This window comes from Copadichromis virginalis, linkage group LG17 (assembly GCF_057382275.1).
Source record: "Copadichromis virginalis isolate Kocher_CV1m ecotype Utaka linkage group LG17, C_Virginalis_male_GT1.1, whole genome shotgun sequence".
NCBI classification, from domain to species: Eukaryota; Metazoa; Chordata; class Actinopteri; order Cichliformes; family Cichlidae; genus Copadichromis; species Copadichromis virginalis.
Genome location: NC_140634.1, coordinates 22,878,557 through 22,906,004, shown reverse-complemented (window position 1 = coordinate 22,906,004; position 27,448 = coordinate 22,878,557). Strand labels below are relative to the sequence as shown.

Here is a 27,448-nt window from a genome sequence, read left to right as displayed (position 1 = left end):
CATTAATTTCATGCACTAGGTTGCTTATTAGCTATAATTAACCATGATTTGAAGGGATTCCCATTTTAAACCCTGCATAATACAGATGTGGGCATCTATAAGCACTGAGCCTGTTAAGTCATTAGTTGGCACGCAGTTTGAACACACTGTCTCTGTAACGACAGACGACTGACTATGTAAAACCTTTTTTGCTTCCACTCACCTGTTAGATTCAGAAACTAAAAACTAGAGTCAGGAAAAGGTCACAATTTAAAATTGGTCTCTTCACACCCCGCTTACTGACAAAAGATGAGCTAGTAGTGACCATACTCACCACAACTGATATAATCCAGCGTGTCGGGGCAGACGCTTAAGGACAGGTTGTGTAAACAAACCACACTAGCGGTTTTGACAAACGGGCACTAATTGCCCCAGGGGTGAGGATGAGATGTTTCGCATCACTTATAGATTAGTCAGATTTTGAAATCCCTGGACTTTAAGGGCTGAAATGGTTTTTCTTCCCGTGTTTAAATCTTTCTACACAGTCGAACCACGTCACATGTAAATCTGAGTTTAAGCATTAAACCCACAGGCGACAATACTAGGCAACACTTCTAAAGCTCGTCCTTTGTGCTTCTGGTTTCTCTGTCCTGTCTTGTTAGTGCACAACACCAGAGGAGTTGCTGTTAGGCTGCTTCCTGAGACTACAGCACTGTGTGTGTGCCAGAGACTATTATGTAAACCACATAAGAACAAGTGGCTCTCACTGTAATTTTATCAGATTTTGTGAGGCAGTTCTTCTTATTTGGCTGCGAATTCAGTAAATAACTACCGAGGGGCAGCAAGCTGAGGTTTGAAGGTCTGATTCACTCACCACTTTTCTCCAGATAATATCTAGCCTCCATGAGCATGCGTCCCTGCGGCTTCAGCTCCAACTGAGAGAAAAAGAAACGAAGAACAAAGGGAGACAGAAACACACAAAAAGAGATATTTTAGGAAAGAAATTCATGAGAAAATGACAAAATGAAAAGGGAAGGATGTGAATTCAGGAGGATGATGCATATACGTCATGCTCCTTAGAGGCAGTGACACATGCAGACAGTCTGGCAACAACACACACGCATAAAGAACAGGCTGAAGGAGCGTATTTGATTAGTTTGGTTTAAGAGATCATGCCGTGAAATGTTGTGTAGTGCCACTCACAACCGAGTCTGTCCAGGAAGTGATCTCTTGCTCTCTCTAACAAAAAAAAACTCAGCAGATTTCACCGAATGACCTGCATCTAATTAAAAGAACAGCTTAGCCCAAATCCATGGCCCCAAAACAATCAGCAAATCTTATGTTGGACAGTTTCTTGGAGGAACTATTTTCTTTCTAGTTAACTACAGAAGTACAAGACGTAGGGGCGCATCTACCCGTGAAAAAAAGCATCATGCTTGTGACAGCTGTGACGAGATGAAGACATTAATGAAGTCCTGCCTCGGCTGAGCTGTAATGTTAGTTCTTCACGCTTCCTTTGGTTGGCAGATGTAGTACTCAGCTAAACAAAAGAGTCTATTTGGATACAAGCCTGCGGGAAAATCAAGCAGCAACCTTGGGGAAAAAAGACACACGTATGTAAAAAGAACAAAAACAAAAAAACCCACCTAAGCGGTCCCTCTAATGGCCACTTGAGGCTCACTCCAAAAGTGAGCCAGTCTCCATATCATCTATTGATGGTTTCTTTCTTTATAAAAACTGCACAGATGGTGACTTCTTTTTTATAACTCAGTCATTTGGATGCTGTTAAATCTTAAACTTTGGGGTGCAGCATCTTTGAATGACAGGTGCGTGTCAACAGCATGGTGTTGCGTCCCAGGCCACACCTCAGCGAATTCAGGTTGATGCAATTGGGGAAATGAAATAAAACTATCTCACAAATAACATGGCTCCAGCAAGGTTTTGTTTGGTGAAAAATTATAATTCATATTAATCCCACTTAAGCGTCAATTACATGACCTCTCAGCAACCAAGTAGTGAAAAATTCAACCAGTTGTTGTGAGAGTTTGGCTGCTGTTGCTAGGTAAAATTGGTCACAGCAAGGTACATTTTGTGTTTATATTGGCCACTAGTAGATTGCAGCAGTGCCCAAAGTTTGGTGGCTTCTCTGTAAACTGTTGCTAAACTTTGAAGAGTGTGATGCAAACCAGAAACTGAGACCATTCACGTTCAAAGTAAAGCCTGCACCCCTTTGAACCATGTTGGTTTTTGCAATATGAAACAACTTTTACTTTGAAGGTGAACAGTCTTCATTTGGGTTTTTTTCAGGTTTCTCTACTACTCAGTGATTAGTTAGCAAGTGTTTGCAGACAAGTTGGTGTCGTCCATGCAGACTATGGATGACTGTGCCAGTCTGCTAGCAACTGAAACCCAAGGAGACTCTTTTCAACTGATTTCACCAAAAACATCAACTTCCAACAACCACATGCAAACTGGTCAGGAAACACACATTTTTTCCTAACAACTGGAGGCTGCCCCTGAGTAGGTTACTGAATTGTCTCTAGGCCTGTGTGGCCAAGGGATGGGCAAGTTTATGGATACAGTTTGCTAACCAAGCTAGCTGTGTTAGTTGATAATATAGCACTTTCTCCTCTTGGTCAAGTATAGATGCTTTTGGCTTAACCCCCCCCCCCCCCCCCCCCCCAAAAAAAAACAAAACAAAAAAAACAACAACAAAAAACAACTCACCTATGACCCAAACACAAAGCTAACAAAAAGCAGCATTCAGGAACCAACGGATAATGTGATGGTGGATTATATCAGTCATATATCTATATATAGTCTACAGTAGAAACCTGTAAACATTTCCCAAGAGATTAAACCTGTTAATGTTTTCCATAAAAGAAGCTGGATTTTGCTGCATGATAAGGGTTTATTTCTTATAATGATACCATTGTGATGTAGCCTTCTTTTCTCATATTGAGAGCAGTTATGATGCCAATAATTATGTCACAATCATAATATGATCCAGAAAGGTTAATAAAAATGTAATAATATCTGTGGTAATTAGTTAAAAACACTGAAGTTGTGCTGGGTGTTGATTGTAAGACGATCTGTGTTTCATATCATAAGAAAATAACGGTTGTAATAAAACAGAAATAAAAGGATTTTCTTGTTTGGCTTTCTGTTTAGACATGATATAAAATAATCTAAATGAGTTACCATGAAAATATGGGACAACTTTGTTCTCAGTACGTTGAAACGGTCACAGCAGGAGAAGCACAGATGTTGCTTGTTGATGGTGTTGTGTGCACTGGCTCATTGACTTTGCTTACTAGGACGTGGATTAGAGCCATCATTAAAGTAATTAATTTAACCGAGGCTTCTTTTGCTATGATCTAAAAGCCGTTAGTGTTTTGGTTTCAGTGCATATGATGATGCTTATTACAAAAAAACCTCTTATTTTTTTAATAATTTAAAGGAGGATTACCCCTTTAAACGCATCTGCACATCTGGATTTCTTTTTGCTTGCGTAACTAAACAGCTGGTCTGTCACTTCAAACAAGCGCACGCATCAATCCATCCTGATGCACTAACCCAAATCTCCAGCTTGCCATTCTCCTTTTTGCACCGTGTTGCCAGCGAGTCCAGAGCTACCGTGGCCTCAGACTTGAGCTCGGCTGTCCGGTCTTTTACCATCACATGCATGATGCGCCCGCGGTGGACGTGGGCATCGAATGTGGTGCTCCAGGGCGGATACATGGTGGGCTTCTTCTGCTTGTACACTTGACCCTTCTCTGTAACGAAAAAAAAAGAAATAAAGTCCACTTCTTTATAGGTAGGACATGAGATAAAATTGACTCTTATTTCATTGCACAGAAGTCTTTTTGACAGCAGAAATCACTTCATAGTCCACACCACAGAGCTCCAGTGTTGTCAAGAAACTATTAAAGAAACAGATACATGAAGCACACTTCTACACACACTCCTAAGGATATTTCGACTCTATCCTCCACGCACTGTCCTGCTTCCAGAAATACTGACTACATTTACTCTTGTTTGAGCAGATAAAAAGCAAACAGCGCTCAGCTGTTGGTGTATTGCTCAGCTTCATTTTCAAAATGAAAAATTAGTTATTTGTAGATTTTGCAAACACCTACATTTTCAATTGGAATAAGTGGCTGCATGTTTCTGAGAATGAGAATAAGAAAGGTGGAAAGCATTAGGTAGATGTCTGCCAGGTGACAGACTGTATTTTTATCCATTTGCTCATGATGTGACATTTGATCAACATTTACTTTTAAAATATTGTGTGGCATACAGTTTTCCAAAGTCTGGCTTTTATCCAAAAGAGTACCACAAGCATAACTCCTAAACATCCAGAACTGAGTTAGCATTATTTGCTATGAATTACTTACAACATCACAATGAATTTTTTTTTATTTTTTATTTTAGCTAGAAGACTGAAATACAGTCTCTGGTTATTACATGTTTTACATGATTTGTTCTGCAGCCTCTTATGAAGTACCCCACTCATTATCTTTGAAGCTAGTTGGTGAAGTCCCACAAAATGTGGTTGCTAACAAGTGGCTAAATGGTTCTGATGAAGTTGTTGGGAAAATTTACTGTTACGTAGGTGAACATGGGAACTTTGCAGGGGTGGTGTTTTTGTTTACAGCCCACTGTTAGTGTTTTGCTTCTTGCAATTGCATTCATGCTTCAAAAAACATAAAAGAGACACCTGTTCATCGAGGCTATCTTGCTCAAATCTCATTAGCTTTTAGCCAAGGAAGTGGGGTGATGCTAACTTCCAGTTTGACCTACAAAATAAAAGTCATGCCTGCAGCACTTTAGAACATCTGCTGGGAATGATGACATTGCGTGTCAGGGACAGGTTAACCTGTCTTTTGCTACCTACACTTCGACCACTAGAGAAAATGTCATCACAAAATCACAAGCTCTGGAGATTTTGTCCCATAACAAATTTGAAAATACCACAAAGAAAAGAAAACACTGCTGTTTTTGACTGTTTTAACCATTACAGACACTGAAAAAGGAAATTAATAAGTTAATCTTAAGTGGTCTGGACAATTAAAACTCTTGTATTTGTCAGTGTAGAGAGATTTAACTACATATTTTATTCCCGAGATATTTAATTATAAGAAAAAGTGCAATTTAAACATTACATCTCAGTTTACAAAAAGAGGTGCTTTGAGCTTGAATTGGAAAAAAATAAATGTCTAACATTACAGAAAAAAACTCATCAAAAGCTCATTGCACATTCTGCCCTTTAATTATAAAATGTAAAATTCTAGTTAATTGACAGAAATTCTTTTTTTAAAAACTTTGGGCCCACTGCGAAAAATCACAAGTTTCTACAGTAGACAGTGAAAAAACAAAAAATGTTATTTATTTGTTTATGTATCAAGCTGCTCTTTAAAGCCAGATTCATGACCGTCTTTGATCCCATGTGCTTGTTAGTGCTGTTAGACATTGCACTATGTTTGAATATTTGACCACCCAGCAAGCAGATTATATCATCATTCAGAGGGCCCGGTGGCACCAGTGTCCGGCAGCCTCGCCTCTGTCAGTGCGCCCCAGGGCGGCTGTGGCTACACTGTAGCTTGCCATCACCAGTGTGTGAATGTGTGTGTGAATGGGTGGATGACTGAATGTAGTGTGAAGCGCTTTGGGGTCCTTAGGACCAAGTAAAGCGCTATACAAATACAGACCATCTACCATTCACTCTGAATGTTGACAGATTTTCAATTGCATCATATGGCTGGGAGGGAAAGAAAGCCTTTGTAATTCACATCTGCTGATTTTTCTCTGCAATAACATCTCATACATCCACTTACATAAGAGCCACATGCTATCCTGCTGCTTCAACAATAAAGCCCTCTAAGCTTTTTACTCCCAAAGTGAGCCGCTGCCTTCTCCATCTCATCGGCTCATTGCCTTTCTGTCCATCGCCTTTGCCAGCTGCTGTCAGAGCTGATTAAAGCACAAAGAGAGGAAAATGTGTGTTTGTCTCCCCAGACGCACAGGATTTATCAGACGGTGTCTTTTTTATTTTAAAGGTTTCCTTGCAGCATTAAGCAAAGAGCATGGTGATGTTTTGGCTCCATGCAGTTGTCAGTCTGTGTTCTTTGAAAAAGCACAAAGTGCTATTTAGAGTTTGTGCTCTCATGTCTTCGCTCTTTTGAAGGGGCTTACATTTCCCTCTCTGTATATACTGTCGGTAAAAACGCACAGAAACACTGAATGGGACAATGAGAAAGAAATCCATCCAATAAAGCAAATCTGAGCTTCAGATCCCTGGCTCATCAGGTTTGCCTCATTTGAATAAAATTCTAAAGTGGAATTCACTAAAAATGATTCGCTGTTTGAACGACCTGTTGCGTTTTCATGAATACATGTCTCGCTGTCAGCGTAGTTTGTGAAAAGCAAAACCAACAATGAGCTGATTTAACTAACCAGTACTGTCTGTGCTTCCAAGAACTGATATCTATGCCACAGAGTCCTATTGTTGTCCAGGCCTTTTGAAAACACATCAGTGACATGAGAAATTCTCCTTGATTACCATAATCACAGACTGTATATAAAAAATGGACGTAGCCACTGCATCTTGCTTCCAGTGATCTTAGGACCTACCCTTGTCGTACCCTTGTTGTGTTCAGCAAGACTTAAAAGCAGCGATTGAGACCATACATAGTTCATATAAGAATTAAATAAGGGCTTAACTTTTCCAGACTAAATTACACAAGAAATCTAAAAGTGGAATCATTGGAAGCCTTATAAACTTCATTATACAGGAACAGACACGAGTTATTTGGCCATCATGCCAACGCTACTTTTGAAAAAACAGCACTGTAAGAACAGAAAATCATGCGGCTTTAAAGTGTTGCACTTGTGGACGACTTGCTGTGCTTGGCAGAGTCGAAAACGGAGAAACCTAAAGAGAGCCTGAACACACTCGACTAAAGGCGACTTCAGTCACTGTTATTTGAAGATGAAATAAGTCACAGTGAGCCAAAAGGGGCCTGATGGGAGCTATCTACTGTTTTTTTATTTTTTCTAATCAGCTCTTCATTTCACGCTGCCAGCGAGCATATGCTCCTCATAAACACTGGAACACTGTTTAACGTAATAAACGGCTTTTCCCTTTTTAAGGGTACTCTTTGTGATGAAGTAGTGGATGTCTTCACTTCATGTGAGTATTTCAGTTTAAGCACATCATAAGATCAATGACGCGTCCACTCTTTGCTTCTTCACAATGTTATGACTCATGCATTAAAAATATATACTTTTAATCCAAAGTAAAGTGAAACGAAACTAAATTACATTTAGTTCCCCGGTGAAAGTGTAAGTGAAACACACACACAGAGTGTCGCTCTGCTACCCTGTAGGACGAGCGTTGCGGTTACATTGAAGAGGAAAAGAAACATAAGGACCCTCCTCTTTCCTCTCAGTCACACACTGTGTTTAACTTTATCCTGCACTCATACTCAGCAGTGGTTAAACTTAGCCAGATGCAGAACTAAGATTTCTGCTGTGAGGCTATATCACGCTGGGAAGTTTCCCACAGTTGTGACACTGGATGTGAATCAACAACCCAAAAGAGAGCTTAAAGGGCATACTGGGCTTACAGTATAAGCCCATTAACATTTCTATTATTTAAAAATGTTGTTGAGTCCTTGAACATTCCTGCTATATGAGCCATCCAATACCTCAGATTCTGCAGACGTAGCCGGAAAGACTTGCTGGAACTGTATGTCAGCGTCCTTCAAAGTGAAAGTAAACATAGCTGATTCACTATGAAAACAGTTACAGATAATCAGTGAAGCGTTCTACGCTGTAACCTACTACCACAGTCACAGTCGACATTTTCTGTTCCCAACACACACTGTTGTTGCTTCACTGAAAACTTCCTGAGCATCACTTCCTGTGCTGCATGGAAAACCTTTCTTTCTTTCTTTTTTCTGGTAAAAACCCAGTGAGCATAGTGTGGGTTTTTATGGCAACCCTGTCTACAGAAGGGCTGCGATCCTGTGAAATATTAAATAATATTTAATAATAAACTTAGTGAGAATGAGTGATCTACAAGATGTTTCAATTCTAAAGGGGTCAGTCCATCGCAAATCAACGTGGGCCTTCAACATGACCGTCTCAGATTTGCATTTAAAAAAGTCTGCAGATGTTTAATGACTGCAAATATGTTGCACAACATATATTAAAAAGAAAAAGGTTTGTCAACCCACTTTTACCCCTTTTATTAACATGTGCGAACATGAATTTAAAAACAAACAAACAAATATTTTCCCTGATTTTTGTTCCCATCCAAATGAACCAAGATCTGTAATTTGGGACAGATATATTCAAAAATGTCAGTCTATGCTAATGTGAGATGGAATGACCCATATGTGAGCTAGAATAATACAAAGACGACATATAAAAAGAAATGTCATCCTTACGATTTGAATGTGAGCACCATACAGACCAGAAAAGTCACGTAACGCTTGACTTTCCTCATCAGGTTAGGATTTAGTTGCATATAAGCAGGCAATTTATTTATATAGCGCTTTCAGAACAACTCCCAGATGAACACACAGTGTTGTACACTTGACATGCCAGAAATGATACATTGAATAGTTAAAAAAAATAAAATAAAGATAAAAATTTTTAAAAAATAAGATGATAATTAAAATGACATTTAAAATAATAAAATCAGCACAAATAGCAAAAAATAAAATAGTATAAAATGATCATTAGAATTACATGTAAAACAATAAAATGAGCACATTAGATTTAAAACAATAAAATCAGGGTCATACTGTGTCATATGTCAAGGAGTAAAAATGGATTTTAAGACTTGTTTTAAAAGTGGACAGTGAAGGGGCCTCTCTAATGCGCAGGGGCAGATTGTTCCAGAGATTAGGAGCAGCAATAGAGAAGGCCCTGTCCCCTCTGAGCTTTCTCTTGGACCTGGGTACCTCCAGGAGCAGCTTGTCAGCTGACCTGAGAGACCTGGGGGGTGAGTAAAGATGCAGAAGCTCAGAGAGGTAAGTTGGGGCAAGACCGTTTAAACATTTAAAAACAAACATGAGAATTTTAAAATGAACTCTAAGATATACAGGCAGCCAATGGAGTGAAGCGAGGATGGGAGTTGTGTGTTCTCTTTTACGAAAAAAGATACCAGAGAGGTATTTAAGAGTCTTTAAGAAGGAAAAAAGTGAATGTTTAAAAAAACTGAGAATTTCATTATATATGGTAAATATATAAACAGCATGACCATGTAGTGGAAATGACTGCTTGGGCTCAGGAGCTCTTTATTTTTAACTCTGCCACACAAACAAATTAAACTACAACAAGATCCTGAAATTCCAGATCACTTTCTCTGGACACGAGCTCGTTAAGGATGGACTGAGGCGACTGGAAAAACCTTTCTTGTCATCAGACTGATTAGAAATTTGAATTCATGAAAATCACAGATATCTGTTTCTTCAGAGCTGAAGGCTTGTTCAGTTAAAAAGTCCGTGTCAGTGAGGATAAAGAGGAGTATAGTTGCTTGAGGCATGGGTAACATTTAGTTCTTAACATTTGTGAAGGCAGCGCTAATGATGAACCATCAACACACGCTGCCATCGTGACACCATTTGTTTCCCGAGGAGATTCAGTAAGATGGTGCCAAATCACATTTTGCATCAGTCTGCACAGCAGCATGTAAAAGAGTCCCGGTGTAAGCTGGTGGGCCCGCAGCTCACACCTCAAAAACATTTCACCAGTTTTTGAAACTAAAAAAATAGCCAAAGCGAGGCTGCTGATCATCTTAAAACCTACACCAAGCTTATAACACTGTCGGCACTGCAACGACTGCTCTCCCTAGGCCTCAAACACTTACACTCAGAGTGTTGCTGTTAAAAGTGGTGAGCAACATTGCACAATGGTAACCAAGCCCATGTTCCCACGGTAGCTGAAGCAAAATGAGGATAGCTTTTTAATAAAATTAACATTTCTAGCTTTTGACAAGCTGTCTTTATGGTATTTCTGCAAAATTCAAAGTTAAAATGAGTTGAAAATAATTAGATTCTGTTCCAAACTTGTTTTTGTGGAAACATGCACAGAGATTATTACTGAAGTTGATTCCTATATATAAATATCTAATATTTCAAAAAGTTAAAAAAGAAAGGATTAAGTCAACCACATGTAAAGATAATGTCTTCAAACTGTTTGTTTGTTAGAAATCTAAAGCGAACAGTTTTACAATCATACGTGTCAAAGAAAAGAAACAAAGTCACATTTGTGAACATAAAAGCAGTCAATGTTTGGTGTTTTTCTGGATCAATAGCTAAATTACTGAATCAATTCTGAGCTTGTGTGGCTACGAAATCCCCCCCAAACAAACAAAGATGATGCAATCGCCAAAACCAAAACATAATTACACATGCCAAAATGTTCCACCTCACTGTGTAATTTAACCCTCTGAAGTTTAAGCTGTCATCGATGAGGACTTTAATCCTAACCGTAACCCTAAATCCAACCCTGTGCTATCAGATTATGTCATTTTTGTCCTTTTTTAAAGTTGCTCTTCCAATTTTGGCCATCAAGGGGCAGAAAAAGGGTTTGGGGTGGTCACCAGCGACCACTTAGACCTCAGTGGGTTACAGTCAGGGTCTTGTGGATCCACAATTCCAGTGTCTGTAACCACTGTTCAATTAAATGCTCAACTTTCACTTGATTGAATGGACTCAAATTAAAATGATTATTATTTATAGTCACTAACCTGTGTCAACGGCCTCCTTCATATAAACAGCACAGTATGGGTTCAGCACCTCCTCATGATAAGCCAGACCCGGATCAATCTCAAAGTGGGAAAATCCGATCCGCAGGAAAGGCGACATGTCTGCAGACTTTTACCGTCTGACCGCTGCTCAAATATCCAAACAGCCTCCACAGATGCGCTCCGGATGAAGTCCTCTTAGTTTGAATAGATGAGAAATAGATGAGATTTGTGAGCTTTGAGAGCTCGTGCACTGGTGTGAACCACCTCTCCTCCACTGCAGCATGCACCGACTGCCCCTCTTCCTCCACAGGAAAGATGGGCTAGCAGAGGGGAGGAGGCAGGGAGTTTTTTTCTTTCCACCCCTGACACTTTAAAGAACCTGTAAAAAGGAAGAGAGAGAGACACAGACATTTCATCACCCGTGACGCCGTAACCACAAGCTCTTTCCCTGCAAACATGTAACTTTTATCTGCTCCAGCTGGCTGTTACAGCAAGTTTTAAAATCAAATCAACAACAGAACTTCTTCTCGTACACTCTCCCCCTGATAAAATGTCTCAAACCACACATTTAATGAGAGGACAGGAACGCATCTGCCATGCTTTGCAGAGTTTCACACATAAAGCACTGCGAGCAATGAAAAAAAAGCAGCCTGCTGAACCTAACTGCACCTAAAAAAACCCCAACCTCTCATAACTTTAGGGCTTGTAAACAAATAATCTCTTTGCTTTGTGCGATCAGCCATGCTAATAATCACAGTAACACACCTATAAATCACTTCCTCTGCGACCGCTGCAGTGTCTTCGACTCGGTCAAGGCCGATGTGACATTTGAGGCCTGCTGAAGAGCTCTGTGTGTGTGTTTGTGTGTGTGTGTTTGTGTGTCAATATCAGTCCCAGTGGTGGAGAGAAGACAGGGACTATTAATAGAGCTGAAATACTAAACGCAGATGTGGAATATATGACAGCATGCGCCTGAGTCTGCAATATTCATCATCATTCTTTACTGTAAAGCTTACTGTGCTTAAGTAGCGTCATGTGAACTTGTGTACACTGCGTCAGCGTAGTTCAACATCTTAACAAAGAGAATTTTTTAACTTTTTAGCTCCCAAAGTAAAGCACGAGGTGTTTCATGCAGAATTAGAATTTGAGTTGAACAAATCGAACTAGCTAACGGAAGCTTAGCCCGGTGGGCCAAAATCAGCCCGGTGATGACATTGGACAGATTTAGAAATGTGAACCAGTATAAATTTTGAACTTTTAATTGACATTTTCATACTTCACCTGAAAAGTTAACTGAGACATAAAAAATTAAATACCAGCATTAAAATAACAAAAACATTGTATTTTATAACAGTCTGTGAACAGTCATAACTTTTTCTGTAATTTAACAGGTTTATCATGCAGTTTCACAGGTCCGGTCACTGAAGATCAGAATAAATTCCTGCTATGTATGATGTAGGACAGTAATGACAACATGGAAGAGATGGCACATCCATTCCTGTTGGGTCCTTTTAACTCAACAAATCAAAAAAATGTTTGATTTCTAATCAACCGTGTATCATATAATTATCATTCAGCTCGACAGTAAGGCATTTTTGCATCTTTCAGCTTATCGCATTGTTTTAAGAGGCAACTTTTGTCCAATGTTTTGTACTTTGGTCACATCTGCTGATCGCTTTCAGCACAGTCCTTAAATACCACACTGGACTACAAACTTAACACCTGACCGGCATCATCAGGTGGAGGATTCAAAAACTGTACATAAAACCAGCTGAAAGCGTGAGGGCTTTCTCTGTTTGGTTGCTGTGTTTGACCCGCCCCTCCCCCAGTGTCAGCGGATAGCTGTAATGAATGCAGTTTTAGTTTTAAACCAAGGTGGGCATCCTTCACGTCTCTAGTGCTAGGCTATAAATAAAATAGACGTGAAAGTCAACACAAAAGAATGAAAGCTTTTTAATAGTGCATGTTTGAGGTATGTTTGATACAATGCTACTCTATGCGAACACAGTTTAATGGCATGCAGCTACCTTGGCTCATACCACATGCTAATCCAAGCCATGTTAACTTGCCTTTTGAGTAAGTGGCTGTTGTCGCAAATACACTCTTCCAAACTCCAGGTACTCCCAGTGTGAAGCCCCCTCCGTCAGTGCCCCCCATTGTGCATTTTTGTAAAAATACTCCCATTGCAAAATATTAAAAAAGCAGCCAGTTTCTGGGAAAATCTACACCCCCAAAGTCTGTGCATTATAAAAGTATAATGCTGAAGCTAAAGATATATATTCCCCAGACAGTTCGAACTAAAAGGAGAATAAACATTAGGCTTATCATCATGGAGGGAAACAAAAATATAAATTTGTTATGCACAAAATGTCAAACTATTTGGCAGCTCAGAAGCCACAATTACAGTATTTCATGAGCCATTTCTTAAAAAAAACAAAACAACAACAAAAAACAAAACTGATTTACCAGGTACTAAAATACTGCACACTTTTAGTAAACCAGGTATAACTTTACTCTCGGAAATGTTGTGGCCTCTTTGAACTTGCTTGGTTTGTTCACATTACGTTAGTTTGAGTGGCTGTATAGATTCCATTACCAATACCATTAAATTTCCATTTAAACCACTGAACTAGTCAGCGTGGTATCACACAGGGTGAAGAAACCCAGCAGTTATTCCACATGTTAATCCCTGACAGCTTTCTCTATCACACATACAGCAGTTTCTGAATCATAGACCATTGGGTAGAAATGATCTAACCACTTACTTTTTTGAGCTGTTACTACATAAATTTCGATTTCTTTCATCCTTTTTGAGAATAATCTTCATTTTACTTGAAGTTGCCATTTTTTCCCGAACTCTTACATACTGAGAACTATAATACTGATAATGCTAAGCATGTGAAACTAGGACACAGTTATACTTGTGTTTTTAATACGTTTATGAAAACTTTATAGACTCTCAATTTGAATAAGCCTGAAAGATGTGAAGGTTAGACTTCACTTTTTACTTTAATGTAGCATGTTTTGATAAGTAGTTACGTCCCTATACACACAGTAACATTCGGCGCTTCGTCTGTATATCCTTGGCCCTGATGTTAGTATCACAAGTGCATGCCAGCACTTACGTTCACACACTCCCACACAAGACTAACATCACAGATTCAAACTTTTGAAATATGCAGAGCAGCAGCCCTCCCTCGCAGTTTTTCGTGTAGGTTGAACCTGTTGTAAAAGGCTGCGTTCAAGCAGGAGGAGTTACACTTCCGGTGCTCTGTTACATCAGTGCAACCACACTTCCTGTTTCTGAGCGGTTTAATTTTTTGTTTTTGAAGCCTGACAGGTGGGGCTGTAGCAAATTTGAGATTGAAAAACAAAATCAGACCCAAAACCCTGCTGCTCTAAATTTTTCAAAAAGGCGGGAGGAGGATAGAGAAAGCGACGCGAAGCTGAAAGTTTTCTTTGCGATGGGTTTGGAAGATTTAGGTTAGAAACTATATGTAGATTATCATATAAATGTGAAATGTAAAGCTTTAACCTGACTGCATCAAAGCAAGCTGTACACTGATCTTGGAACATCTGCATTAAACCTACAGTTGCGAGAAGTTTTCTATTAGACCACATAAAATAAAATGTGGTCTGAGTACTGATCGTTATTGGTGTTGCAGTAACAGTCAAACACACAAACACATAATAACTGAATAATATGTGAACATAATGTAATAACTTTAGCTGGAAAAAGTACGTGAACGTCTGAATTTAGTAATGTCTAGAACCTTTTTTTTTACCAGAAACACCTTTAATCAGACGTTTCCTGTAGCTGATTATGAGGCTTAGGCAACAATGATGACACATTTCTGGACCACTCCCTTTTATGTGACTGGTTTAGTTCAGCAACACTAAACCTCTCCTGCCAACGACATTTTTTTTAAATTCATTGCTCTCCTAATGATTGAAACCCATCCAGGCCCTGAGGTAGGAAAGCAGCTGAAACCATGTTGCTCCCTCCGCCTTGCTTCACAGTTGAGCTGAGGTTATGTTATGTGCCTGCAGAGTCCCTTTTACTTTCAGTTTTTTTCCTCCAGGGATTTTCTGTCCACAGAAAAGTGTCCTAGAAGTGTTGTGAAATATCCAGGTGGTCTTTTAAAACTATAGGATGTTATCTAGCCACAGAAATGTCTCCAGGTGTTGTGGTGCTACTCTTGTCTTTGTGATCCTTCTCTTCTGAGGTCCAGTGAAAGTTGTTGTGACTGAGGACTGGTTCGAACTCCTTTAAAGTGCAGACAGTCAGTAAATTACAGGGAGGGGCACCTGTATAACCTCCACTTTTTACTCCCACTGTTGTTTTTGTCAAGGTAATTAGCAGCAGAGGTTCACTTGGTTTTTCCAGGCACGACTGTGAAAGATTGCTGGATGGGTTTATCACTACCACTCATGGAGGTACAAAGAAGGTCAAAACTGTTTTGTTTTTTTTTACTATTGGGGTGGTCAGATTGAGTTTGTATATAACTGTAACTTCAATGAACATCGGATAATATTCCAGTTCCAGTTCCAAAGGTTTTATGATGTTGTCTCAGAACTGTACAAATGAAAAGCCTTTGTTGTAATGAGCTGATACTGTATGGTGGTGTCATGGCAATGCATCATTTAGAAAGCAGCTGTCATACAACAAAAGCACTCCCTTAACTTTTGAGAAATTACAGCCATTCGTATACAAGGTCACTTATTTCCAGGTGCTTAAATGTAAGTGAACAGATTAAAAATAAATAAAATCGCAATTTTTTATATTTGCCAATAACACTCTGCAGGGAATGGTGGCCTTTAGTCTATCACCACAGAACGAGTTTCCTCCTTTGTGGTGCTTTCTGGGTCTTCCTGTCTAATGGCCCAATTATGCTCTCCCTTTCGTGGGTTTTGCGTGCCAATTTTGGCGTGACATCATCTGTTGAAGGACACGGTCTTTGTGGCGTTGGTCGTGCACCTCTCGATTCTCGTAACCAAGGCCACCGCAGCTGGATTGAAGATGTGAGTGTACGCTCATGATGGTTTTTACTGTCATTTTAATTATGTCCCAGTACAGAAGCTCAGAGACATACAGGTATACAGAGGGAGGTGTTGGAACAGTTTGCAAACTTTAGAGTTTGTCCAAAAAACAAACTCAAAGTCTTGGCTTCCGGTTTTCACTTCTTCTCCTCCTACATCAGCGCTGATTGGGGATATTGTCTGAGTGGCGACATCTATCGTTGAGGACAATACTGGGGCGGCTTCCTGCGTGTAACGGCGGGTATAAATACAACTGTGAAACGCGGTTACTGGCCTTTAGCCTTGTCTTCAGTGAAATGCAGCCCAGCTGGGTTGAGAACAAATGACTGATATTGGCCTGAATCACACAGGTCTAGAAACCGGTTGGCAACCACTGGTTGCTAGGTAAACATGGCTATTACCCGACCAGTTGGCGAGGTGATGGCAGTCAATTTGAAATTGACTGTTAAATCCACAGTCGAGTAGGTCTAGAGAGTTGTCAGTGACTCCCTGCCAACCACAGGTTATTTTCTGAGTGGCTGCTGCAGGCTGCCAGCAAACTGGCTAGCTGAAATCGGTTTTCGTGAAGTTTACACAGCTGTACCAAAAACCTCGGTGCAATTACAAGAATGTTTTTGGTGCAGCGCACTCTTTGTGACCAATTTCACCAGCAACCACAATGGCAAAGGCATTTTTACCCAGCGACCAGGTGATTGTCAGGGGGTCACTGAGCAGTCTCCAGGCCCGTGTGAGTGGACACTGCAGAAAAGCTCCTGGGTTGGTTCGACACTAATTCAGCAGGCTGCTCCTGTCTCCTGTCATCATCAATAACACTTGTGACCAATGCCTTTGGAAGGTATGCGTGTTCATGCCATCACGCTCTTTCCGCTGTGCTTTCCAGAGGATATCGTTTCAGATCATAAAGTGTTGCTTCCAGCTAAATAAGAATGCCGTTCGGATAAAGATCGGGCTTATTCCAGAGTAGTGGTCGGCTCTTGTTTTCTTCCCTGTGGAAACGATCCTGAGATCATCCACCCTTGCTGTCTCTGTGGTCTTCTAGTCTTTATTTGTGTTGCCAAGCACAAAATATTTAAAAAAAAATCCCAATAAAATGTATTTTTAATTTTATCAAAAAAATTTTTTTCTACTTGTAAAGTTGAAGCTCCACCTCTGATGGTGGAAGTAGGGATGGTTTTGCTTTTGCAGCCTGTTTCACTTGCATTACCGGCTCCATTGACCCCATGTTATGGTGTAAATACAGGTCATATTTTACTTGCTTAATTTATAGAACCGATGAAAGTCCACACAGGCTGCTTTTAAATCAGATTTTTCTTTTACACATAAAAATAGGGGACTAAGTATAAAAATAACTGTAATTCATCAACAAAATGTATTATTTTTGTTAAAAGCTAAAGCCTGCTTTTAATAACACCTACCGTAAATAAGGTTTTTGCTAAGTTTTGTACTTCTTAACTTTATCTCTTGCTGGTTTTGATAGCTGTGAAAGTTATTTGTGAGGTGTTACTTCAGATTTGAAATGAGAGCCAAGTTGACTTGATCGGATTAAATTTACATATGCCACATTTCCAATTACTGGCCTGGTGATATGAGTCAGTCACCTACCAGCAAAATCTTCCAGGCAGTGCTGTACTGAAAATGCAAATTCAGGGTCGTATTAGACTGAAAAGAAGCATGTTAATAGGAAATGTAATTCTGCAACGGAATCACCCAGTAATCTATCTGTTTCTGCAACTGCAGGTGCAGCGAGCCAGTTGTTGTTGTTTTACTGATAAAAGAAGAGTGAAGGAACCCCCACCTGTAGTTTTTCTTTTTAAAGCACACTGATCTGCATGACGAGCGATAACAAGCAGCCGGGGAGCTCATTACAAACTTAAACCCATTCTTCAAACCAGAAGAGCAAACCTTGAACTCCAGTGCTGTGAAATTTATGGACAATGATGCAGAAATCATCGAATGTATTTCCTTTTGAGAAGAAAATTGCAGGAAAAAGTGGCAGCATTGAAAGAGTTGGAACGAACTGATGCTGTCGGTCAGTCAGAAAAAGGCTGATTTTAACAACCTCAAGGCTTCAAGCTTGAAGATGTTTGTGTTTCCTACACCTCTGTGGTGTGATGCTCATGAAACACTCACGTTATGGCTAAACCTAAGTGGATTTAAACAGGACTAACACAGGGGTCATTGTTGAAATAAGCTGCCCCAATCCCTTCGATTACTGCTTAGAACTATTTTCCCTCACATATAAGAACACAAACACACTTTTGTGTTTGTCTTCGAACAGAAGCCGTCAGATCTCTGTGATGCACTCGTGCAGCTTATGTTTATCTACTTCCAAACAACCAAAATACAGAATAAATAGACTTGACTTTATTGTGTTTTCTCATAGCGCACACTGCAATGTGTGCTGGCATCTGAGGTGCCACCACCCGTTGTTGCTCAAATGCCACCCCCCCCCCCCCCTTAGCCCCTGCCCATCCTCAAACCCACTCATGGAGGTACAAAGAAGGTCAAGTGCGAGTGATCTGGTGCTGGAGACCTTTCGGAAAGCTTTCATGAGAGGGGACAAAGTCTAACGAGCCTCCCACCTGACCCTCTGTACCCAGCAACATCAAAGCACAGCGTGTGTTTGCTTTCTGAAGCAGCTAAAAGAGGAGGCTGGAGAGCTTTGTTGTTACTGACAGGTGTCCGTGTGTGGCAAAGGCCTTTCACCATACAGTAGCTGCTGCTTCGACACTCAAAGCATCCCTGAAGCGGTCACTCATTTAAAGGCACACACAAAGAGTTGACCCTCAGCAGCTAACGTCAGCTGCTTAGTTTGACACTGGGACTACAGTTCAAAACCTTTAAAGGTCAACCTACACTAATGCCTTCATTAGAGGCTAAACCAGCTAGCATGCAGACACAATATTGCACAGTGCTGGCCCACATTACAGACCAATACCAGCCTATTACAGACATAGTGGTGCAGGAGGAACTCTGGGAACTTTCTGCATAATATCATGGAAAAAATTGTGGCACTGTGAACTCAGCGCTGACAAAACTAAACTATAACACCATAATTGTTTAATTTCAATGTAACTCTATCAGACTGCATGAATATTTCTATTAAAAAATGGGCAGCTGAATAAGTATAAAATTTTTCCCCCAGCTTCTCAGTTTCAGACCCTAAAATCCAGCAGTATTGATCAGGTTCTTATGATTTACTGTGTAAATTGGCTCAAATGAATTCGCACTCAATCAGCTCCAGACAGTAAAATGCTGTGAGTGTATTTACCTTTACTTTATCACCTTTACTTGTGAGTTTGTTATTTATAGAATGATTTTGTTAGTTTTATGTCTTGAAAGATACCTATAAATAAATTATGCCTTATATTGTTGTACAGTATTATGGCCCAAACTACCTAAATGCAGAAGTAGGTAACCCCAGACCAGCTTCCTGTTTACACAGTAGTAATAATAATAATAATAATAATAATAATAATAATAATAATAATAATACAGTAGTTAATCCACAAGTAAATGCCTACATGTAAGTATTTTTAGTTTAGTATTTTTTTGTGTATTTTTAGTGTATTTGTGTTCATACAAACGTATAGTTACTAAAGGTGTTAAGTGTGACTCACCCCCCCCCCCCCCCCCCCCACACACACACACACTTACACAACTTTATAATACTCTAAATACAGATGTTTTCGTGTCAGTGAATAAATGTAGATTATTTTCACCCGTTCTGTGTTTCTAAAAATGACATCACCACCTAATGGCAAACACGCGTTTCGCAAATTGCAAAGCAGCCGCTTAAAACCTAAAAAGTAGGGAGAAATGCTTTTCTCTAGTTATTGACTAAAGTTCAGAAACCTCGGGCTGGAAACCAAAGGAAAGTGTACTGACCTTAGAGACACAGCAATGCCCGCTGAAGTTTAGAGCTTGCAGCTGAAGCTGCTCTCCATCCGAGCGTTTGTAGACCGGAGGGAGCACAGTGGGCGCTTTTAAGCGTGATATCACGTGGCGTTCACGGACTGTAAGAATATTCACACTTCATGAAAGCGGTCTGAAGTGATCAATCAAATTTGATACAACAGCACAGATGACGTTTCAGTTTTTCTGTTTTACTGCCCATTTGAACTAATAAATAAATAGTTTTAAAGAGGTGGTCAAAATTAAAATACTATAACCAATTAAATGAAATGCATCATAACAAATACCTATCTAAGCACAACTCTGTCCTTCACTAGTTTTAGTCTCAGCTGATTTTCCAATTCGCTTAGAAATATTTATTTGCAGAAGTTACATTTCCGAGCAGACGGTGAATGCAACTACCCCAGCGCGCAGTACGAAGTGAAACTTATTGGTGAAACTACATAAAGAAAAACAACCTGACTTCAAGGCCACATTCAGAGATTTTTGATGGCAAAGTTTTATTTCTAATGTTTCCGAGGCAGCACTCAAATTAGCATATTTAATATCAAACCCAAATATCAGGGCTATTCGCCTGCTTTCCCTGTAAGTCAACAGAGAGACTACTCTAATACACATGTAGCTCATATGTTGTGGGTTTGTACAGCTGACTGCCTAATATACTGTGAAACCTTTATGAGTAAAGCTGGGCTGCTCGGTGAGTTGATAAAGGAGCGAACATCCTACAAAAACAGAAATGCTGTTGTTAGTAGTATTAATACCCAGATCACGTGGTTACCTGGTGCTACCTGGTGGATAAACAGGAAAAAGACAAATAGATTTATTCTGTGAAATGTATCAATGACTGGAAAACAAATTCAAGTGTATTTATTTTTTAAGTTGTGCTGTAGTCATTTTTTCATGTCTGTTTTCACCATTTCTCACTTTAAATTGTGGTAACGGTAAACATATATTAAAGCAAACCTCAGACTTTTGAGTTCTTACAAGCGTAAAAGCTTCTTTATTTATAGGAAATGTAGTAATTAAGTCAGAAAAAGGGATATATTTGGAGTTTAAGTAGCGTGAATTTTATGTCTTCATAATTTCCACCATGCCACCATGGTTCATTTCTGCATTGAGTGATTCAGTAAAAGGAAATGATACCATTTGAGACTTTCAAGAAGACTAAATTTAAAATCTGGTGACCGGGCTCATTACTAAAGTGCCCAAGACCACTGGGTCAGAAAGGACCAGTGAGTGAAACTAGATCAGTACTTTAACACACAACACTTCTGATTGCAATTTTTTAATGTACTTAAAAGTATTTCTATGTGCAGTTGCTGTCTGATTGTGTCATTATATTTAGGATGCAAACACTGATCATCAGTACTCAACAATATTACTTTACATTAGTGGTGCAAGTCATATGTGTGTGTGTGTGTGTGTGTGTGTGTGTGTGTGTGTGTGTGTGTGTGTGTGCACAGCAAAATCTCCAGTGTTAAATTAACACTAACACTATTTCTAACATTTTGAGTTATTTTCCAGTGTTAGAAAATCAGCACTGCTCAGTGTTAGTCATTGTTAATCTTTAAAACTGACTAGGTTACTTTTAAACATATAACACTGTCAAAAGTGTTAATTTAACACTCAACAGTGTTGTATTTAACACTCAGAGGTGTGGACCCATATAGACACTCTCCAGTGTTAATTTAACACTGGAGATTTTGCTGTGTGTGCGTGACTTATGGAAACTGGAGGACATCCATCCTTCCTCCCTCCTCCACTCCCTCCCTCTTACCATTTCAGGGCCATGTGGTGACCCTAATGCAGCTGATGTTGGGTGAGGGGCAGGCTACATCCTGGACAGGCTTCATATTCTCCCTGTGTGGGTCCTCTCTGGGTGCTCCGGTGTTCTGACAAACCATCCTACTTTGGCAAAACGTCCTACTGTAGGTAGTTTCTGCATATTTCTGCTGTCACAGAGTAATTCCAGCACAAATTAAAGTAGGTATGACGGTTTTCCACTTAGCGTTGCCCATCAGAGTATGCTTGTAGCTTATATTCTTAAAGCCAGGATGGTTTGCCACTTCATTTTACCCGTTAAATTATGCTTACATTCACAAAGGTAGGATTGTTTGGCCCTTAATTTTACCTGTCAAAGTATTTTTCTAGCTAATGTTCACAAAGGGTAGGATAGTTTGTCAGGTAGGATGGATTCCCAGAAAACCTGCTCTTCCCACAGTTCAAAGACATGCATGTTACAGTAGCTTAACTTGTTAAGCGTGAGTGTGAATGATTGTTTGTATGTCTGTTTTAGAGCCTCTTAAAAACATGAAGAATGCAATTTTTATTAAAACATTTTTTTTAATTTTACTTTAGCACGGCATAACACTGTGACAACTCAAATCTGAAACGTGGATGTAATACTTTAGAAAGCAAAAACATCAATGTTTTTTTGTCAGACATATTCAGCATGCGATGAAACGCAAAACGTGTTTGACTTGGATCATGAGTCTTAAAATATGAAATGCAGTTTGTTTCATGCATACAGTCGACCAAACACAACGCCATCACATTTATTTAACAACCCCCCCCCCCCCCCCCCCCCAAAAAAACCAAACAAACCAAAGAAACAAAAACAAAAACAAAACTTCTCCCAAATATAATGTCACCCAAATTAGATTAATTAAGTTAAGGGTACATTATATTAGGTTAAGGTTATGTTGATGTGCTTTCTTATTAAAAATAATAATAATAAATATAATAAAATATGTATTAATGTAAAGGAGGAACACAGAAAAGGACATCAAATCCAAGCCAATAAATTATCACATCAGATTTTCACCACATCACAGGGCTCATGAAATCTACAGAAATTTAAAAAAATAATATGTCAGATTTCTGTTTTTCTCTTTTTTTTTTTTTTTTTTGCCAAATAAAAACTCAAAATGAGACAAAGGTCCTGTTTCTGTTTTCTATAATGATGTACAGTGAAAATAAAAACAGGCAAATTGCTTTATTAAAGTCTAAAACCAACCTATGGATGACATTACATTTAAACAAGAAGATTTCTGCAGCAATATAAAAACGTCACGATTTGTAATTTCTCCACCAGGAGGTGCCAATGTTCATGCAATGACCTTGGCTGTCTGTAGGCAAATACATGGAAATTTTGGATGTCGTTAGAGAAAGCACAAATGATCACTCACTAGTGAAAAAAAGAAACCATATTAGTTTCATGTTAGATGCCAATATGTATAAAACTGAAGGTAAAGCATGTTACTCTTATGTTTATAGGTGGTTCATCACATGTTTGTGATCATACACATGAGACTGATTCAAGTCCACTTATAGTTTTCTCAGTATTTGACCATCCTTCTATATATCCCCCCATCTATCAATTCATTCCATCCCATTCAGAGTCACGAAGAGCCTCCACAGCCAATCACTGATCAGATTACACAGCCTAAGTGCAGATAACACCGCAGCACTACCTGGCTGCCAAAAACACGGACCCACTCCCCTTTTATTTAATTATTTATTTCACAAATCACATCCATCAAGCTTGCTGAAGCTCAAGTCTTCATGTTTAATCTCAAAGCAGAGCAGAGTTGGTCATTGTGTGTGTGTGTTTGTGTGTGCTAATTGTGTTGATGAGGTCACACTTCCTTCCTGTAACTTCAGAGCGTTTAGCACCTTAAAGTGTTTTTTTTCCCTTTCTGGTGACTGTAATAATTGTTCAGACAATCCTACACATGCACTCAGAAGAAACAGTTGTAATTACAGCTCTTACAGATAAAAAGGGTGCCACACTCAAACCCCCAGATGGCCACTTTTGTCTTCACGTGAAGATATTTATTGTGCATCCTTATCCACACTGAGCTTTACAGTCCTTGATCAAATTGTAGTGTGTTTTGGAACATTTCCACTGTCTTTCATTGTCTTCTAAAGACATTTTCTTCCTTCTTCAGCAATGATTTTCTTAATGAACTTTTACTTTATTTTCCATATTTTACTTCTGTCTACAGATGCATGCTTTCTTTTGCATCATCCATACTGAACTGCTGTGCTTTTCCTGCACTTTTCCATGTCGCATCTCCTGCACCTCTAGCACTCCTTTTCTTACCTTTTGCTACATCGGTTTCTAGCCCTTGTGCAGCTCGAGGTGTTGCAAGGTGAATCAGAATGATTGTGAAATGATTGTGAAAAGAAAAGGAAGACATTTCTTTCATCTACGCTCTTTTTCTTCAGTCTTTTATTTTCTCTCCTGTGTGTTAAGAAGAGATTAAAGAGGCAGAAGAGTTTTTACCACTGCAGGCCTCTAAATTTAAACCTCAGATGACCCAGTCTGAGAATAGCAAATGAGAAACAGCCTTGCACTCACAAAATGAATAAAAATGGTAATACAGGCACTACATGGCGTACGGATTTATTCATTTTCAGTTCTGCTAAATCTTCTTTTTTCTTTTTTTTTTTTTGGATCCGGAACCCATGTGACTAAACACCCCAACACGTCCTCCACCATCCTGAATGTGTTACACTTTCTTCTACTGCTTCTACTGCTCTGTACCATCACGTTCAGCTGTCTACTGCACTTTCAACCCCCCCCCCCCCTCCTTTGGGCCACTTAATGGCCTCCACTGCCTTTTAATTTCCTATCTTGAACCGTCCTCCACTGTATCAGTGGAGTAGTGCTTCATAGGAGCCATTTTTGAGTACGTGGTACAGAACAGTAGTTCTTTAAACAGCCAAATATTGTTCTTGGCCTGCAGCCCATAGTGCAGTAGATTTGGAAACTAAGCTCTGCGCTGCTTTAAATTCCATAACCTCAACTATGAGCTGAGAGAACACTGTGGGATTTAGCTGTGATGCTGGGCAACGCAACAAAACCTTTGAATTTACCCTTGTTTGTGGTTTAAGCTGCATGCAGATGTCACAGGAGCATGCTGTATATCATAATAATAAAAATAAACACAGTATAAAGGTTCTACCTGAAAAAAATCTACTGTGAGTATGAAATTTTCCTTAAACTACATTTTGCTAAAGCACAATAGTTGGATGTGCATTGCTTGCCAAACTTAAAAGAATTAACTTCCCAAAAATCTTATTAGCAGTCTGTTTCATGTTAATGCAGTGACGTGGCATTTCTCAACAATACCCAAAGGCATTTCTCTTGAATTCACTGTGTCTGCCTTGCCTTCTTTTGTATCATTTCACAGTGGACGACCGTGTCTTAACACCAGCGTTTTCTCAGTCTTTTTATCTTTCTAAATTCAACAGAACCTCCAGATTTTTTTTTAAATAATCACCAGCTGCGGCGTTTAAGTCATGTACATAGAAATGAATCAACGATCCCGATCCACTGATATAATCTCTGCAATTCTGCACTGTCGTTGCTTTTACTTTAGATACTCCGAGTTCTCCGGCTCAGTCCAAAGCTTGCTTTGCTAATTGATGAATCTATACTGGTCCCAATAAAGTAAATGAGGGAAAACATGTTTGTGTGGGACAAAGTGGGACGCATCAGCATGTCGAAATTAAATATAAAAATAGAATAAATCTATTGCTGACACCATATTGCCATTTAGCAACAAATACAATAGTTAAAATGTAGCTTATGTTTGTTCTTTTGGTCTCAAGCAATAGTTTTATGTGCTCCCATATTCTCTTTTATTTCATTCTTCAGAGTGGAATAGTCCTGATGCTTTTCTTTCCTAGCTCCTTAGACTAGGATGACCTGGATGACTGAGGACATAGACTGACATAACTTTTTGAGACACATCTGCAAGTTTTAGCAATTTTTATCCAATAACAACACATAGACCGTCTCACATCACACTATATTTTCCCTCTGTGTGAAATTTAAAAATAACTCTATATTGCCGCTTCAGTTTCCATCCTATGCAACCGCATCTTAGCATTTCGTGACTTGTGTGGCATGAGATTATAAAAAATTGCCTTCATATCACTGAATGAAACTGAGAGTTATTCCAGCACAACGAGATAAAATGTGGGATTTTGTAAAGAATAAAAATGCTCTACAGTTACACCTTACTGTAGACATGAGTGTGAATGTTGTGTCAGGTGTAGCCAAAAACACAAGGCAAGGCAAGGCAAGTTTATTTGTATAGCACAATTCAACAACAAGGTGATTCAAAGTGCTTTACAGAGACATTAGAAACAAGAACAAATAAAAAGCATGATTTAAAATTGATTAAAACAAGCAAATAAACTAACTAACTAATTAACAAACAAACAAACAAACAACAGTATATAAAATCAAAACAGATAAAATCAGAACAGTAGATAAAATCAGTAGTTAAATGTAAGTTTTGAAATTTAAGCTTAAAGTGTGGATTTGGTGCTTTATTCAAATGCAGCTGAGAACAGGTGAGTCTTCAACCTGGATTTAAATAAACTGAGTGTTTCAGCTGATCTGAGGCTTTCTGGGAGTTTGTTCCAGATATAAGGAGCATAAAAGCTGAATGCAGCTTCTCCGTGTCTGGTTCTGACTCTGGGAACTGATAAAAGACCGGATCCAGATGACCTGAGGGATCTGGATGGTTCATACTGGGTCAGGAGGTCATTGATGTATTTTGGTCCTAAACCATTCAGAGCTTTATAGGCCAGCATCAGAACTTTAAAGTCTATCCTCTGACGGACAGGCAGCCAGTGTAAGGACCTCAGAGCTGGACTGATGTGGTCCACTTTTTTGGTCTTAGTGAGGACTCGAGCAGCAGAGTTCTGAATGAGCTGTAGTTGTCTGACTGATTTTTTAGGTAGACCTGTAAAGATGCTGTTACAGTAATCAAGCCTACTAAAGATGAATGCATGGACTAGTTTTTCCAGGTCCTGTTGAGACATCAGATCTTTTATCCTTGATATATTCTTGAGGTGATAGTAAGCTGACTTTGTTATTGTCTTAATGTGTTTTTCTAAGTTTAGGTCTGCATCCATCACTACACCCAAATTTCTCGCCTGGTTTGTGGTTTTTAGATGTATAGATTGAAGTTCTCTGGTGACCTGTAATCGTTTTTCTTTGGCGCCAAAGACTATTACCTCAGTTTTGTTTTTGTTTAGCTGGAGAAAATTGTGGCACAACCAGTCATTGATTTCCTCAATGCATTTACCAAGAGCCTGTACAGGGCCTCGGTCTCCTGGTGACATTGTGATATATATTTGTGTGTCATCTGCATAGCTGTGATAGTTTATTTTGTTGTTGTTTATAATCTGTGCCAGTGGGAGCATGTAGATGTTAAACAGAAGGGGTCCCAAGATGGAACCTTGGGGAACTCCACATGTGATACTTGTCTGCTCAGATGTGAAGTTACCTATTGATACAAAGTATTTCCTGTTTTCTACGTATGTTTTGAACCAGTTTAGTACAGTTCCTGAAAGACCTGTCCAGTTCTCCAGTCGTTTGAGTAATATGTTGTGGTCAACTGTATCAAATGCTGCACTGAGATCCAGTAAAACTAGGACTGACATTTTTCCACTGTCTGTATTCAGACATATGTCATTAAACACTTTGGTCAGAGCGGTTTCAGTGCTGTGGTTCTGTCTAAAACCTGACTGGAAGGCATCGTAGCAATTATTCTGTTTTAAGAAGTAACTGAGCTGTTGAGAAACTGCTTTTTCAATGATCTTACTTAAAAACGGGAGATTTGAGATCGGCCTGTAGTTGTTCATTTGTGTCTTGTCAAGATTGTCCTTTTTCAGTATAGGTTTGATTACAGCAGTTTTTAGTGATTCTGGAAACACACCTGATAATAA

At 39.3% G+C, this 27,448-nt stretch overlaps 1 protein-coding gene across 3 annotated transcripts in view; it reads right to left on the bottom strand.

Annotated features, from left to right (window-relative positions):
• Nucleotides 1-19,730, bottom strand: part of prkcq (protein kinase C, theta) — a 37,368-nt gene extending 17,638 nt beyond the window's left edge. For 2 of the 3 annotated variants that reach the window (XM_085436152.1, XM_085436154.1), the window contains exons 1-4: nucleotides 19,670-19,730; nucleotides 10,742-11,120; nucleotides 3,556-3,755; nucleotides 854-914 (exon numbers count right to left, since the gene is read on the bottom strand). In XM_085436152.1, coding sequence (XP_085292278.1) covers nucleotides 854-914; nucleotides 3,556-3,755; nucleotides 10,742-10,859 — 379 coding nt within the window. In that variant the 5' untranslated portion in view covers nucleotides 10,860-11,120; nucleotides 19,670-19,730. Of the gene's footprint in view, nucleotides 1-853; nucleotides 915-3,555; nucleotides 3,756-10,741; nucleotides 11,121-11,506; nucleotides 11,579-19,669 lie in introns of those variants that run through there. The other variant, XM_085436153.1, reaches the window with a different exon arrangement.
• Nucleotides 19,731-27,448: the final 7,718 nt, after the last annotated feature.